At 44.7% G+C, this 15,536-nt stretch overlaps 1 protein-coding gene across 1 annotated transcript; it reads left to right on the top strand.

Annotated features, from left to right (window-relative positions):
• Window positions 1-1,079: 1,079 nt before the first annotated feature.
• On the top strand, window positions 1,080-13,933 carry LOC139040011 (C-type lectin domain family 10 member A-like). The gene is made up of 10 exons (XM_070482470.1): window positions 1,080-1,212; window positions 1,989-2,089; window positions 2,743-2,859; window positions 3,166-3,249; window positions 3,347-3,418; window positions 3,510-3,581; window positions 3,737-3,823; window positions 3,915-4,066; window positions 4,321-4,427; window positions 13,804-13,933. Exons 2-10 carry the CDS (start codon window positions 2,023-2,025, stop codon window positions 13,811-13,813), a joined length of 768 nt encoding a protein of 255 aa, XP_070338571.1. The 5' UTR covers window positions 1,080-1,212; window positions 1,989-2,022; the 3' UTR covers window positions 13,814-13,933.
• The last annotated feature ends 1,603 nt before the right edge of the window (window positions 13,934-15,536 follow it).

A 15,536-nucleotide genomic window follows, 5' to 3' on the forward strand; every position in this document is an offset into this window, starting at 1 on the left:
TAGGGAAATGCTTAACAGGTAAATTACGGCATGCATGGAATGAGATAAAGATAGGAAACGAATAAAGGACATTTTATGAACTGAGGGGAAGAAATGTTCCTGATGCATTAACTGAATGAAAAAAGTAAGTAGCAGAAGACAATCCCATTTAATTAGAAAATGTAATCTAAAACGTGTTTGCTCTCCTTCTTCCCCTTTTAAGACACAAAGTTTCCTCCTAGGAAAAGGATGTGTGTAGGAATTCAGGGCAGCCCCCTTAGGGGGATTTCCAGGGTTTACTGGATTGAATCGAATCCCTTTCGTGAAGACAGTGCACGGGGAGAGAATCAGGCCAGGCTAGGGTGGTGGGCAGCACTGGGCTGGAATTCGGGCTCTTTCTCTTACCAGGTGTGTGATCTTGGGCAAGTGACACAGTGGCCCTGAGCCTGAGTCCATCACCCAAAATGCCTCCTGAGTTTCTCATGGGAGTGAATGGTTAGAGTGTGGTCAGTATCTGTGCAGTCTCCGTCACAGATTCGATGCTCCACAAATTTTCCTCCTTTGCATGGCTCCTCCTCTTCCGTTCAGACCGGGAATCCTACTCTCCATCATCCTCTTCCCTCCTGGGTTGGGTGAGGGAGCTCGGCCAAGCTGGGAAGCTTAATGGCTGAGACCCAGAGGAAGCTCAGATGCCAGGAACTTGGGTCAAGATGGAGCAAGACCAGAGAAATGGGCTGCTCTGGATTTCAGTGTGCAATGCTTTGACACCAAAAATTCTGGGAAATCCTGAGGCAGGAAGTGAAAGGGAGTGAGGGCCAAAGGAGAAACAACACATTGGGTTTCCTTCTGGTCCCTTCTGGTCTGACTCCCCTCTCCCAAATGGTAAAATTGAGGAAGTCAGGGGAACTTAAAAGAAGCAGAAAGGAGTAGACACACTCTGGAGGAGGAGAGCCAAGCTGGCCGCACGTCCAACTCCTCCACACACACAATCGCTGCCCGTGTTCCGATTTTAATTCCTTCTCCTTATTATTGACTTCCCCAAGTCGAGGAAACAGAAGATCCCAGCTTATAGACCCCTGGGCTTTCAGACACGAAGACCAGCAGGACTCTGCTCACATATGTGACTCATCCTTTGGCCACCTCTACCCCCAACTCTCCAGGATTTAGTTTTTTCCAGCTCTGGTCATCGCTGCACAAAGAACCCAAGGATCCCAGCCTGCAGGCTTTCCACAGGTAACGGGGCTGGGGACACAGTTGAGACCAAGGGGACAGGGAGGATGTTAGAGAAAGCCAGGAGGGGGACTGTGAGTCCTAGGTGGGACTGAATGGGAAAAATAGAAAGGGGCAGCATGGGGATAATGACCAAGCGAGGATCTTATTTTCTTCCCTCCCCTGGATTCAGAATCAAGTATGGCAGCCAAACCTCAGTCACAAACTGAGACTCAAACTCAGCCCCATGTCTAGCCCAATTCCAGCCCTGTCCTCAGCAATAGTCCCAGACGCAGCCCCACCCCCATACAAATCCCAGCCCCTTCTTTAAACCCAACCACAGCTTCAACCCCAGAGTCAACTTGTATTTTAACACCGGCCCCAACACAAGATGGACCTTCAACCATATTGTATTCGCAGTTTCAGCACCAAGCTTAGGCCCAGCTCCATCCGTGGCTCCCACAGGAGTACTGACCCCAATCCTAGGAAGACACACAACCTGCCCTGCAACCCCGCTGTTAGGCCCTGTCCTAGCGATATATTTAGCTCCAACCTTCCCTCCACCTTAATCCCAAACTCAACCCAACCCCAGCCCAAGGCCTGCTCCTGACCCCACCTTCAACCTCAGCTGCAAGGCCAGGCCCCTTCCCATTGCAGGCCCTGACCCTGGACTCCTTCTCAAGCCCAAGCTCATCTCTTACCTCAGCTCTGGCCCTGACCTCAGCTCCAACGTAGTCCCAGCCTGCCCCTTTGCCCCAGCTCCTGCCCCAGCCTGGCCACTGGCCCTGCCTCCATTTCAGCTCTGACAGCCTCGGTGGTCGTGTTGGTGCCAGCATGCCAGTGAATTATGAAAACTTTCAGGACTCGGAGAGTGAGAACCAAAGCCCGGGGCTTAGAATTGGTAAGAGGAAAGGAGAAATGGTCTCTCCTAAAATACCTCCTTAATACGTTTAGAAGGATTTCTGCTGTGATGTGATGTCTGTGCCTCTACCATGTGCACTGTTGGGTCCCCAAATCTGAGGTGGTGGGGCCCCAGCCACCGGAAGCCACAGTATGAAGAGGATTCAGGGTCCTCAGCAAGACAAGCACAGGAAAGACCACAGCGGACCTGGCTTCTGTGCTCTGGGTTGGCCCTGGTGTGGGAATGAGTGATTGGGTTTGGAAGGGAAAGCCATTTGCTACCCGGGTAGTAGAGATGAGCGTGAGGTGCTGTGGGCCTGGCAGCCCCAAACTCCCTGGGTCCTCCTGCCACCTCTGCCAGCTCTGATGCTAGGACTTTACACATCACCATCATCTTGAGACCCTGTGTCCTTGTGTACATTTGTCCCCAGTGGTATGAGGGGCCTGTGTGGCTGGGTACTTGTGCTGGTCCATGCCGGGTCAGATGCCTGGGCATCCCCCATCCCACAATCCTCCTTGTGCAGCCCCCTTCCACGCTGAGCATTAAGGCTCCAGCCTTGATCCCTGACAGGCCCTGAGGCCCTCTCCTCCTCCCCTGTCTCTCTGGGTCTCTCTGGGACCCTCCTTGTCCTGACGCCCTCTCTCCTCTTGCAGGGCTGCCTCCCCTCCAGCCCTTCCTGCAGACACTCTGTTCCAGCTCCCGCCTCCTGCTGCTCTCCCTCGGCCTCAACCTCATGCTGCTGGTCGGTGTCTGTGTGATCGGATCCCAAAGTGAGAGTCACAGGGTGGGCAGGGAAGAGAGAAATAAGGGCTGCACTGGTGGGGGCAGGGACGGAGTTAGAGATGGATAAGGCTGGCTGCTGGCTCTGTCACTTATTAGCTGGGTGATGTGGTCAGATTACGGAACCTCTCTAGTCCTTGGTTTGCCCATTGGCAATACTGGAGAACAACAGTGTCTGTCCCTTTGTGGGGCTTGTCGTGAGGAACCAAGGAGACAAAGTGTGTCAAGTGCCTGCTCAGTGTGGCACAGAGCAGGCCTGATAATCTTCGCCCTGATTGTCCCATCCACCTCGTCAGATTCCACGTTTCAGAGGGACCTGGTGACCCTGAACAACTCCACATCACAAACTGAGCTTCAGGTCAAGTCCCTGATATCCCAGGGTGAGGCTGGTGTGGAAGGGGCTCTGGACTGGGGTGGGGTGTGGTGGAGGAGGGGGTGCGAGCTGACTCTGCAGCACTGAGTCCCCATGTCCTCCAGGTGACAGTTTGCAAAAGACGATAACACCTCTGAAAGCAGGGGTGGGGAATCTCAGGCAGGAACTGCAAGCAGGTGAGACTCTGCAGGAGTGTGTGGGAGGGCAGGGCTGGCCCCAGGACAAGGTGGGGGAGCCACTCGAGGTGCTGAGCGCCCTCCCGTCCAGCCCGTAGCATGAACGACAAGGTGTTTTCCCTGGAGAAGAAGCTGGAGGAGGAGCAGCAGACACTCAAAGCAGGTCAGGCCCCTGCTCCCATCACCTGGGCATGCCGCGTGGGGAGGGCAGGGAGGTTCCGAGACGGGGCCCGTGCAGTGAAATCTGGCCTCCTGGACTCAGGGAGCAGAGTCCACACCCAGGGCACTGTCCCCACTGCCCCCCTGTGTGTGTCCCAGATTATGCTGAAATACGCCTCCTAGTCCAGCAGCTGGCCAAAGACCTGACAGCCCTGACTTGCCAGGCGGCTGCCCTCAAGAGCAATGGTGAGGGGTGTTGGGGGCGTGCCTGACTCCTTTGCTGCCACAGTCCCACTGGGCAGCAACTCAGCCCCCCCCACCTCTCCCGGCACCCTAGGCTCTGCCAGGGCCTGCTGCCCCCTTAACTGGCTGGAGCATGAAGGCAGCTGCTACTGGTTCTCTCGCTCTAAGAAGCCCTGGCCCGAGGCTGAGAAGCAGTGCCAGCTGCAGAACGCCCACCTCGTGGTCATCAACTCCAGAGAGGAGCAGGTGAGGGCCCCTGGTGCTCAGCCCCAAGGACGTGTCCCCTTTAAGGAAATGGTTCCCACACTTGGCCCCACCTTGCAGTCACCTGGGGAGCTTTAAAACCACTGCCCTCTGAGCCCCACCCTCAGAGACCCAATGGGCCTGGGCACTTTCATAAACGTCCCAAATCTCCTCAACTGCTTTAACGAACAGGTAAAGGTTAGAACTGCTAGTCCAAGGAGATGGGGAGAAGTCACCATTGCCCTTCATTGTCCCAGGATTTTGTCCAGGAACATACAGGCTCCTCATTCACCTGGTTGGGGCTCAGTGATCCTGAAGGAGTCTGGAAATGGGTGGATGGGACAGACTACAAGACCAACTTCCAGTGAGTACACCCTGGCTTTCTGTGTCCTACCTCCTCCTTCAGCTCTGCTCCTCAGATCTGACCCACACCCCCTTCTCAGACTTAGATTCTGTGCCACCTGACCTTTCTAGTTGCTGTTGTCCTCTCCCCTCAGGAACTGGAGTCCAGGCCAGCCAGATGACTGGGACGGACATGGGCTGGGCGGAGGCGAGGACTGTGCCCACTTCCACTTTAATGGCCAATGGAATGACATTGTCTGCCAGGCGCCCCTCCAGTGGGTCTGTGAGACCAAGATGGACAAGGCCAGATAGTTGAGTCTCAGAGCTGCTTCCTGTACACCACCCAGCTGCATTTAGAAATGGGATCAGGGGAGAGGGGCCCTTCTCCAGAGATGCCTAACGAGACCTCTGTGGGAGAGGAACAAGCCCTGTGAGATGGGAGCACTGCCCTCAGCCTGAATTGTATTCTCCTCAACTGTCAAAAGACTATATAAAGGTCCTAAGGTTTTTTTTTTAAATTTCAGCTTCGTTGAGGCATTATTGACATAGAAAATCGTAAGATGTTTAAGGCTTACTTTCTGGTGATTTGACATATACGTTGATACACACATTGATAGATACATTGTGAAAAGACTCCCCCCATCTCGGTAGTTAACACAGCCATCACCTCACCTAGATATCTTTGTTTTCTTTTTGGTGAGGACATTTAAATTCTATTCTCTCCGCAAATTTCAATTATTGAATACAGTGTTATCAACTGTAGTCACCATGTTATACGTTCGATCCTCAGACCTTGTTCATCTCATTGCTGAAAGTTTGTGCCCTTTGACCAACCTCTCCCCATTTCCCCTCCCCCCAGCCCCTGGCCACCACTTTTCTACTCTCTGTTTCACCCACTTTGCCTTATTTATTAATTTATTTTCGATTCCATGTATAAGGGATACCATGCACTATTGTTTTTGTCTCTCTGGCTCATCTCACTTACCTTAATGCCCTCAAGCTCCATCATGTTGTTGCAACAGGCAAGATTTCCTTCTTTCTCACGGCTGAATAGCATTCCATTGTATGTATATGCCCCACATCTCCTTCACCCAGTCATCTATTGATGGACACAGGTGGTCTCAATATCTTGGCTGTTCTGAACAAGGCTGCAGGGAACTTGGGGGTGCAGATATCTCTTGAATCTCCTCTTTTCATTTCCGATGAATATAAACCCAGAAGTGGGCTTGCTGGATCACATGGTAGTTCTATTTTTAATTTTCTGAGGAACTTCCATACTGTTTTCCATTGTGGCCTCACCAATTACATTCCCACCAACAATGCACATGGGTTCGGTTTTCTCCATGTTCTAAGGTTTTTTAACCTTAAAAATCAACTTTATTTGGGTATAATTCTTTCACAATAAAATGTGCCCATTTAGAGTAGAGATGACTTTTGACAAACATGAATATCGAGGCACCTACCTCTACAATCAAGACACAGGACATTTTCATCACCCCAAAGCTTCCCTTTGCCCCTTTGTGGTCCCCGCCCCTGGCCCCCAGGCAGCTAATTATCTGCTTTCTTTCATGACTAAGTAGTTTTACCTATTCTAGAATTTCACATAAATGAAATCACACAGCATGTACTCTTTCGTGAAAGCTTATGTATTTTGTGTTGCCTGATTTTTAGCAACCTTGAAATGGCAGAATGATGAAGGTAGGTGAGGCCTTGGAAAGTGCTATGTTATTGTGAAAAGAGCATTTTCTTTTCATATAGATTTGAGTTCAAATCTTTTCTGTCTTTTTTTTTTCCTGAGGAAGATTAGCTCTCAATTAACCTCTGTTGCCAATCTTCCTCTTTTCTTTTTTTCTTTTTTGCTTGAGGAAGATTAACCCTGAGCTAACATCTGTGTCAAACTTACTCCACTTTTTATATGTGAGTTGCTGCCACGAGTGGTGTAGGTCCACACCTAGGATCCAAACCCCTGAAGCCAGGCTGTTGAAGCAGAGTTTGCTGAACTTAACCACTATGACGTAGGTTGGGACCCTTTTCTGTCTCTTAGAAGCTTATAAACTTAGTGTGATAAGGAAAGGCAACTCCTTAATTTCTTTGAAGCTCCCAGAGTCATTGGGAAAAGTAGATAAGATCCCCAAATGTATTTGTTAGCTATTGCTGTGTAACAAACCATCCCAAAGTTTAGAGGCTTAAAACAATAAGTATTGATTGTAGCTCATGAGTCTCTAAGTCAGCTGGGTGCTTTTTTGGTCTGGCCGGGCCTGGTTCATCTTAGCTGGGCTCATTCATGCATCTGTGGTCAGCTGGGGGTGTTGGCTGGGAGCTGGCTAGTCTAGGATGGTCTCCCTCCCATGGCTGGCTATGGGCTGGGACAACAGGGATGACTGGGCCATACTAGGCTAGCCTGGGCTTGTTCCCATGGTGTCAGGGCAGGGTTCCAAGAGAGTAACTGGAAACATGCAAGGACTCTGGAGTCTTAGTTTTGGAACTGAAGCACCATTTCTGCTGCATCCTATTGGCTCAAGTAGGTCAGAAGGCATCCGAGATTCAAGGAGTGGGGAAATAAAATCCACCTTTGGATGGGAGGAACTAAAAAGTCCCATTGTGTAGAGGATGGATATAGGGAGGGGTGGAGATTGCTATTTTTTCAATCAATCGAGCATACCAGGGGAAGCATCTCAGTTATAAGGAAGCAGCCCATAGCTGAGAGTGCTTATTGAGAGAGGGCAGGACCTGTTCATTGCTGCATTATTTGCATCCAGACCACTGCCTGGCATATAGGAGGGAATCAATTAGTGCTAATCAAAAATAAAGAGGACAGTGTCAGAAGGAAGGTATGAGAAGGACAAAATTTAGCCCCCAGGAGGCAGCACCCTTTTACTTCTCCCTGTCCACCAGCATCACATGAAAATCATCAGGCTGGAGCAGAGAAAGGTCTTGGGTGGAAGTGCTCAGAGGGGACCCAAAACTGATGGGGTCAGGAGGCCACTGCCCCATGTGCAAGAGATCCCAAAAGAGAGCAGTGACATGTGGCTGGTTCTGTGGGCACCAAATATGGAACCCAGTGCAGCCGAGTGCACATGTCCACGAGTCCTCAGGTGGCCCCAGGTCTGTCACTGGCACCATGACAGAATCCAGTCAGTTATCTGTGGTTAGAGTTGGGCTGAGGGTTTGTAAAGAGAAGGAAGAATATCAGGGAAGCTTTCCAGCCTGGACACGTGATGTCGTCAAGTGATGGGGAGCCAACACACCAGGAGTAGATGCCACTGCTTAGGCTGTGCCCCTAAGGGTACAGGTGCTCTCGTTGGCTGTTTAAAGTGGGCAGTGGGCGCTAGTGAGCATAGCATGGGGCCCACCATCAGAGAGACCATCACTGCTGCCTGCAAGGTGGGGAAGGGTAGTAGGTACTCAGAGATTTGATGATGGGGGAAAAGATACCTCAATTTAGTCCTCCAAATATTATCTCCTGGGTATTATTATTTCGTATCTTTCTCCTTTAATTTTCTACCTTATGCACTGTGCTTTTCACAGTGAGTTTAAGATTTATGTAACTCATTAATGAGGGAACCAGTAGAACAGTAAAGCTTGTTCAGAGGTGTATAGGAGAGACACAAGGATTTTTTTTTTTTTTAGATTCGGCTTGAGCTAACATCTGTTGCCAATCCTTCTCTTTTTGCTTGAGGAAGATTGTCGCTTAGCTAACATCCATGCTGACCTTCTTCTACTTTATGTGGGACACCAACACAGTGTGGCTTGACAAGCAGTGCTCAGTCTGCACCTGGGATCCGAACCTGAAAACCCCAGGGCACTGAAGCAGAGCACGCGAACTTAACCACTGTAACACTCAGCCGGCCCCTGAGACACAAGTATTTTTAGTTATCAAAATAAAGGATGCAGGAACAAGAGTGCTAAATTAGAGGCAAAACCGGTCAATGTCCTACAGCCAATAAAATCGAACATTTATGGTTCTCTGTTCTATTACATAGAAATCACTTGTTGTCTATTGGACAAAATCCACTTGCATTTGCTGTCAGACAAGAATCATTTGCTTGGCTAATTGTTTTCCTTTAGAATTAAAAAAAAATATCCCATTCAAGAATAAATAGTAAGTCAAATGAAGGTACACGTCCTTACAGAATTAGATAATCCTTGGGTGGGCCTGTGAGACAATGTCCAGCAGGACAACTGAAAAGGATATGCAGCCATCTTTCTGGTCTTCTCCAAGGTTTTCTTATCAGCCCCACTTTGTGAGGATAAAGAATTTACAATGATTGTCCTTCATTACCAAAACTAACCAACTAACCAACCAATCAACCCATCCTTGTCTCCTTGTGTTTTGCTCTGATTCATTCATGTATATTCTACTTACATATATTTAATTTAAATTAAATTTTATTTAATTTCAATAGCCTCTATCAGTTCAGAGATTCAAAACAAATTACTGCTCTTCTATTCTAAGGTTATGAAACCAAAACAAAGAAATTTATTTCCATCAGCTTTGCCTGTTGTACCTATAAATGTGGGGGAATTCTACTTTCCCAAGGTCCTCCAAATCTGCTAAGGTTCCTGGTCCATCAGGAAATGGTCTTCTTTTCGTGGAACAGGTACCAGATTGACTTCCTAGGTGGGCTTTGTAAACACCTTGATCCTTAATGATGGACTTAAAATATCTGATTAAATAACATGCATTTTCAAATGTGATACTCCAGAAAACTCAAAGAATTTTATGGCACGAGTGAATTTTCAAACTATATCCTGGTAAAAAGCAGGGCATAATCTCATTGAATCTACGCAAATAATTACATTGCCGTTAAAAGTAAAGAGATTTAGTAAGAGTATTTTCCCCTGAACACTGACAGATCAGTGAGAACATAAATGTTTAAAGAAGATTTTACTAAATTAGAGAGCAGGGTGAAAAGAAAAAGGGCTTTATTATAAAACTGTCAAAAATAGAATATTAAAACAATACCAATAATATTGCAAACCAGTCACTGCAAGTTTATTCCCTCATCAGCGTGTGCGGTCCTACAGAATTCTTGTTGCTGGATGTTGGGTCAACACTCAGGTTTCATGAAGTTCTCTGCATCTGGACTAGAATAGTGCTGGAAATCCTGACTCAGTCTGATGATAGAACTGACAGTTGTCTAAGCAATATCTGCTCAGAAGCTCATATTCATAAGTCTGTTTCTTGAAATAATAGTATTTGAAAATACTTGGTATATGCCTTTCACCAGGCTTTGTTGAAGATAATGTTTTTTTTTCACATAGCTTATAACAGGGGCTGTAGGCAAGCATGGAAAGAAAGAGAAACCTTACATATTGATAAGGTTGAATGGTACAGCTCATTTATTTTGATAACCAGCAATATCATAATGGAGAAGGGTAATGTTATCTATTGAAGAGTAGTACAGAACTATTTTGTGAGGATTTGAGGGATGTTTCCCAAAAAGTAAGAACATTTTATGGACAAGGAGGGCATTGACACATCTCCAAGCACTTTCCAATCTATTGTGTAGAGTGTACAATCTCTGAAACGTGTTTATATTATTAGCATCTTGTCAATACGTAATTAACCTAGGGAAGCTGAATTCCTCTTTTGATTGGACAGCTCTCAAAATAGTGTTGAGATAATTAAGAATATGGAGCACACAAAATAGGCCTTTTTTTTTTTTTTTTTAGCATTCCTTTTCCTCTAAAGTAAAAGAAAAAAATCTTTGTTGTTGTCCAATGGTCTTCTGGGAACCCCTAAAACTAGTTTAGGGTAAGAGACATCTTCAAAATTTTATTTTTCTGAATTTAGGGTCTGATCTTGAAAAGGCAAAACTAAAAGTTATCAGAGAAATTGATCATTTGATTAGGACAGTAGCATGAATGCCAGAAAGAAGCATTGTAGCTTGTATAAGAGTGACAGTACAATATTTAAAAAATAAAAACAGTAGAAAGTAACACAATTGTAAGAAATCTTAACACTGTCAGCAGTGAGGAACTTTTGCTAGTTTGTTGCAATAATCAAGGATGTAACAAATTCAGAATAAAGCACAAAAAGTTATTATGATAAGATACAGAATCTATTCTCTCTGGGCAGACTTTATAAGTGATAAAGAATAACTTTTAATATTTCTGGTTTAGAGCAGACTGAACACTCCAAAACCAATTTATTATTTTAACAGAGAGAACACAATTTTAGTCTTGCATTAACGTAATAATTGGCAGGAAAGGATTCTCAAGCTTTAAAAAAAATGTTAATAAACTCATCAAGATTAAAGCAATGTCGCCAGAGTTTTAATACATTTCATTCCTTCTTTTTTTCACAGGTACTATATATAGTCCAAGGAAAATACATTTCATTTCTGCAAACCTTCTACAGCTTTCTATATCCATCCAGGCTTTGTCATTCACCCTCAGGCTTCACAATTTAGAACAACAGAACACATTAGGGAAAAAACTGCTTTCTTTTTCCTCAGTAAATAAAAATATCACATACTTCCTTGCGTAGATATTCTTATTTCTTTGCCAACATTCTTTCAGCATAGACTCAAGCGCTTTGATTAATTATAACTGTTAATCAAGGTAATAAATTCCTCTTTCACACACGAGTCTTGGAGGTAGGTAATTGAGGACTGTTTGTCACACACCAGGATGTAGAAATCCAACAAAGCTCATGGCTAGGGAACATGAATCTGTTATCCTAGGCAGTTAGCTTGCCTGTCCTTTGCCCTGGAGGGAGATCTTATTTTTATTATACTAGACAGTAAACAAATTCACTCTTTGCTCTGGAGGCAGACACTATTTCTATTTTCCAAGGCTGTTTGCTATACAAATACTCTTGAAAAGACAGTCTTGAACACAGACAGCGTCTCTGCACACAAGATGTGCACAAATGCGGGAGACCCATGGAGAATTTTCTTCTAAGAGCCTAAAGATACAATTCCTGTACAACTGATACAAATAACAAAAAAAAGTATATATATATAGTTATAGTATATATATATATATACTATATATATATACTGTTTATATATATATATATAAACAATGTTTGGTGATCAATGTTTCATATTTTATCTTATTTAGAAATTATCCAGGTATCCAAATATTGTCTACTAATTAGTTTGATTAAGGTCTTAATGTTAACTAGGGATCTTGAAAATTATGGTTATGTTGACACACCATAAAAATTGAATCACTATCGACATAAAAGTTTTTTCATAATTATAATCCAATTTAGTTGAAAAATTTTTTTCAAATCTTAAACGCTTATATTATACTCCACATTGATCAAATTAGAGAAAAGACATATGGCAGCCTTTAAGCCAAAACAATTAAACCAATTTGATCATGGGGACTTAGATTCTTATGGTGAAATGCTTCTTGGATTTTTAAGGTGTCAACCATAACATCAACAATTAGAGAAAATTATGTCTTTTGTTCTCCACATTTTATTTTGTATTTTCCTGCAAATATTCAATTTTCTAATTGAAGTCACTTAAAATTATTTAATTAGTTAATCATTTAACTCATTAATGAGGGAGTCAATAGGATGGCAAAGCTAGTTAAGAGGAGTATAAGAGAGACAGAAATATTGATAGTAACGGGAAGAAAGATTGCTGGGATAAGATTGCTAAATTATACGCAAAACTTATTTGCCCTACAGGACAATAAAACAGTAATCTTTGGGTATTTTCTTCTACCAGACAGAATTCATTTGTATTGCTATTGGAGAAGAATCATTTCCTTGCTATCAGCTTTTCTACAGAGTTTTAAAATATACTACCCAATATTACATAGTAAATCAAACAAAGATATACTTCCCTCAACAGTTAGATAATTCTTGGGGCCGGCCCAGTGGTGTAGTGGTTAAGTTCATGTGCTCTGCTTTGGAGGCCCGGGGTTTGCGGGTTTGGATCCCCACTGCTAATCTATGCACTGCGCATCAAGCCATGTTGTGGCAGCATCCCACATACAAAATAGAGGACGATTACCATGGATGTTAGCTCAGGGCCACTCTTCCTCACCAAAAACAAAAAAAAGAAAAGAAAGAAAAAAGATAATTCTTCAGTAAGTCTCCTAGACAATATTTTAGTATAACAATTATAGACATGCATTTGCTGTTTTGCCTATCTTTAAGTTTTGGATATTTTTTTCTAAAAAGTCCCTTGTTGTGATCATAAATAATCTTGAAACGTTTTTCTTGACCACTAAAAAAGGCTGGCATTTGTCCTGATTCATTTATCTAGGTGCAGCACAAAGTGGTAATAAACACATATTAAACCTCCTGCAGTGTGGTCAGTGAGTCTAGATCCACGTGGTGTTAAGCAACTACCAAGGTCTGGGAAAACTTTGTGGGCATTGGGTCCACATAGGAAGACCCACTCTTGACCCTTCACAGTGGGTTTATCATATCTGATCAAATAAGAATCACTCTCTCAAATATGACGTTCCATGCTTGATCTTGATTACACAATTGATTTATCCAGAATGAAAGTTTTTATTTTGATAAAGTCCAATTTATGTCTTTCTCTTTTATAGATTATGCTTTTGGTGTCATATCTAAGAAATCTTTGCTGAATCTAAGGTCATAAAGATTTTATCCTTTGATTTCTAGTTGTTTTCCTTGAGATATTGGACCATACTGGGGGCTCAATATTGGTTTCTGTTTCTGACAAGTCGGATTTTCAGATGTACCAGTAGCTAGATCAGCCTTGGGAAATGGGAGTCATTATGTTTGACCCTTATGTAGCCACTCTGTTCCTGTGCCTATCTTGCCAATTCTGGGGTGGCCAATGATGAAGGCTGGCTAAAGGCAACTGGGTGGGGCATTTTGTCTACTTGGTTGTCCAGTACCTCTTCCCTGATGATGCTTTTTAGTAGGCATTAGGATGTGATACACTTTGTGCTCATTCCAGTATGTCCATCCACATGCCTCTGCCCCATATCTCCTTGTCTCTGATCTTCAAGTCTTTTCCATCCAGACCTCCAACCAGATAGTCAGGCCATTGGCTACTGCCCAAGGATCTGTAAATTTTCTTACCTCAGGCCACTTCTCTTTACACGCGAAGTGAATGACCAGTTGCACTGCTTATAGCTATGTCCATTGGGAAGATTTTCCTTCTCAACTGTCTCTTAGAACCACCCCTCAATGCAGCTGTAACACAGCCACTGTCCATTTTCAGCTTGTACCTAAGCATCAAGCTGACACATCCATAAACCAAGCTTGGGCCTTTTTTCTTCCTTCAAATGAAAAGTAGGGAAGGGGACTGACGCAAACTTGATGGGTGATATGTGGGTGTGGGCCACTTGCTCATGTAGCCCACTGGTACCCTTTGATCTGGTCCTGCTTAGGCTTGATTCAATTTCCATCTGATAATGGACTGTTGCTATCCATTGTCCATCTCTTCCAGGGTCCAGTAACATGTCAAGAACTATTTCTCAAGGGGCATCTAATTCTCTGCTGCCGATGGCGTGGTCTTACTCCAGAATCCCAGAGGCTTCTGCTGTGATTCTCCTCCTGGAGCTTTCCGTAAGCTCTGTTCTGCATCTGCCACCTCCACAACCTAGAGTCTGTGGGTTATACGGCCCAAACAGCAGGGCTGACTGCATTGCAACCTTGACCTGCTGCAGTGCCTGTTCCTGCGCTGGATCCCATTCAAAGCTGCCCGTCTCCTGTGTCACCTGGTATATGGGCCAGAATGATATTCCTAGGTGCAGAATGTGCTGCCTCCAGAACCCAAAGAAGCCCACCAGGCACTGTGCTTTCTTTTTTGTGGTGGTGGAGGGAATGCAAACAGCAGCATTTATCTTTTATTCTGGAGGGGATATCCCAGAAATCCCCTAACTGCAAGAACCCTAACAACTTCATTGAAGAGGTTAATCCCTGAATTTTTATAGAGTGTATCTCCCTATACCCTGTAGAGGGCATGTGCCTTACTGAGGCCTCCAACGTACTGGCTACCTTTTGCTCTAATCAGCATGATGTCATCCATGTAACGGATCAGCGTGATGTCTGCGGAATGTCCAGGAGATCCAGATCTTTTTGGACTAGATTAAGATAGAGGGTGGGAGAGTTAAATAGCCCTGAGGCAAAACTATAAGCGAATATTGTCTGTCTCATGAATACGAACTATTTTTGATCCTCTTTTCTAATTGGAATGGAAAAGAATGCATTCACCAAATCAGTGGCCACATACCATGCAGCCGAGGGCTTATGAATCTGCTGTGGCAATGATACACATCCAGCACAGCAGCTGAAATGACAGCCACTACTTGGTTAAGTCTACTTCACATTGTGGGAAGCAGAGTCAAGTGGGAGGCCTTGGAAGTACCAAGATATTAGACCAAAGCAATACCACACCCCTGAAGGAAGTAATAATATTAAAAGCCTTAGGAACCACAAAAGACCCCAAGTAGCCAAAGCAATCTTGAAAAAGAAGAGCAAAGCTGGAAGCATCACACTCTCTGATTTCAAACTATACTACAAAGCTAAAGTAATCAAAACAGTATGGTATTGGCATAAAAGCAGACACATCGATCAATGGGACAGAAGAGAGATCCCAGAAATAAATCCATGCGCATATGGTCAATTAATTTATGACAAAGGAGCTGAGAATATACAGTGGGGAAAGAACAACCTCTTCAGTAAATAGTGTTGGGAGAACTTGACAGCCATATGTAAAAGAACGAAACTGGACCACTATCTAATGCCATACACAAAAATAAACTCAAAATGGGTTAAAGACTTAAATGTAAGACCCGAAACCATAAAACTCCCAGAAGAGAACATAGGGGTAAGCTCCTTAACATCAGTCTTGGTGATGAGTTTTTAGGTTTGACACCAAAAACAAAGGCAACAAAAGCAAAAAATAAGCAAGTGGGACTACACCAAACTAAAGCTTCTGCACAGCAAAGGAGGGCCAGCCCGGGGGCGCAGCGCTTAAGTGTGCACATTCCGCTTTGGTGGCCCGGGGTTTGCTGGTTCAGATCCTGGGTGCGGACCCAGGCATCGCTTATCAAGCCATGCTGTGGCAGGCGTCCCACATATAAAACAGAGGAAGATGGGCACAGACGTTAGCTCAGGGCCAATGTTCGTCAGCTAAAATAGGGGGATTGGCAGCAGATGTTAGCTCAGGGCTAACCT

The sequence above is a fragment of the Equus asinus genome, chromosome 13, assembly GCF_041296235.1.
Source record: "Equus asinus isolate D_3611 breed Donkey chromosome 13, EquAss-T2T_v2, whole genome shotgun sequence".
Lineage (NCBI taxonomy): Eukaryota > Metazoa > Chordata > Mammalia > Perissodactyla > Equidae > Equus > Equus asinus.

Coding starts and splice junctions, on each gene's coding strand:
- LOC139040011 (XM_070482470.1), top strand. CDS start 2,023: ATGCCAGTGAATTATGAAAACTTTCAGGACTCGGAGAGTGAGAACCAA. Junction 3,250..3,346: donor CAAGTCCCTGATATCCCAGG/GTGAGGCTGGTG, acceptor CATGTCCTCCAG/GTGACAGTTTGCAAAAGACG. Junction 4,067..4,320: donor TCAACTCCAGAGAGGAGCAG/GTGAGGGCCCCT, acceptor TCATTGTCCCAG/GATTTTGTCCAGGAACATAC.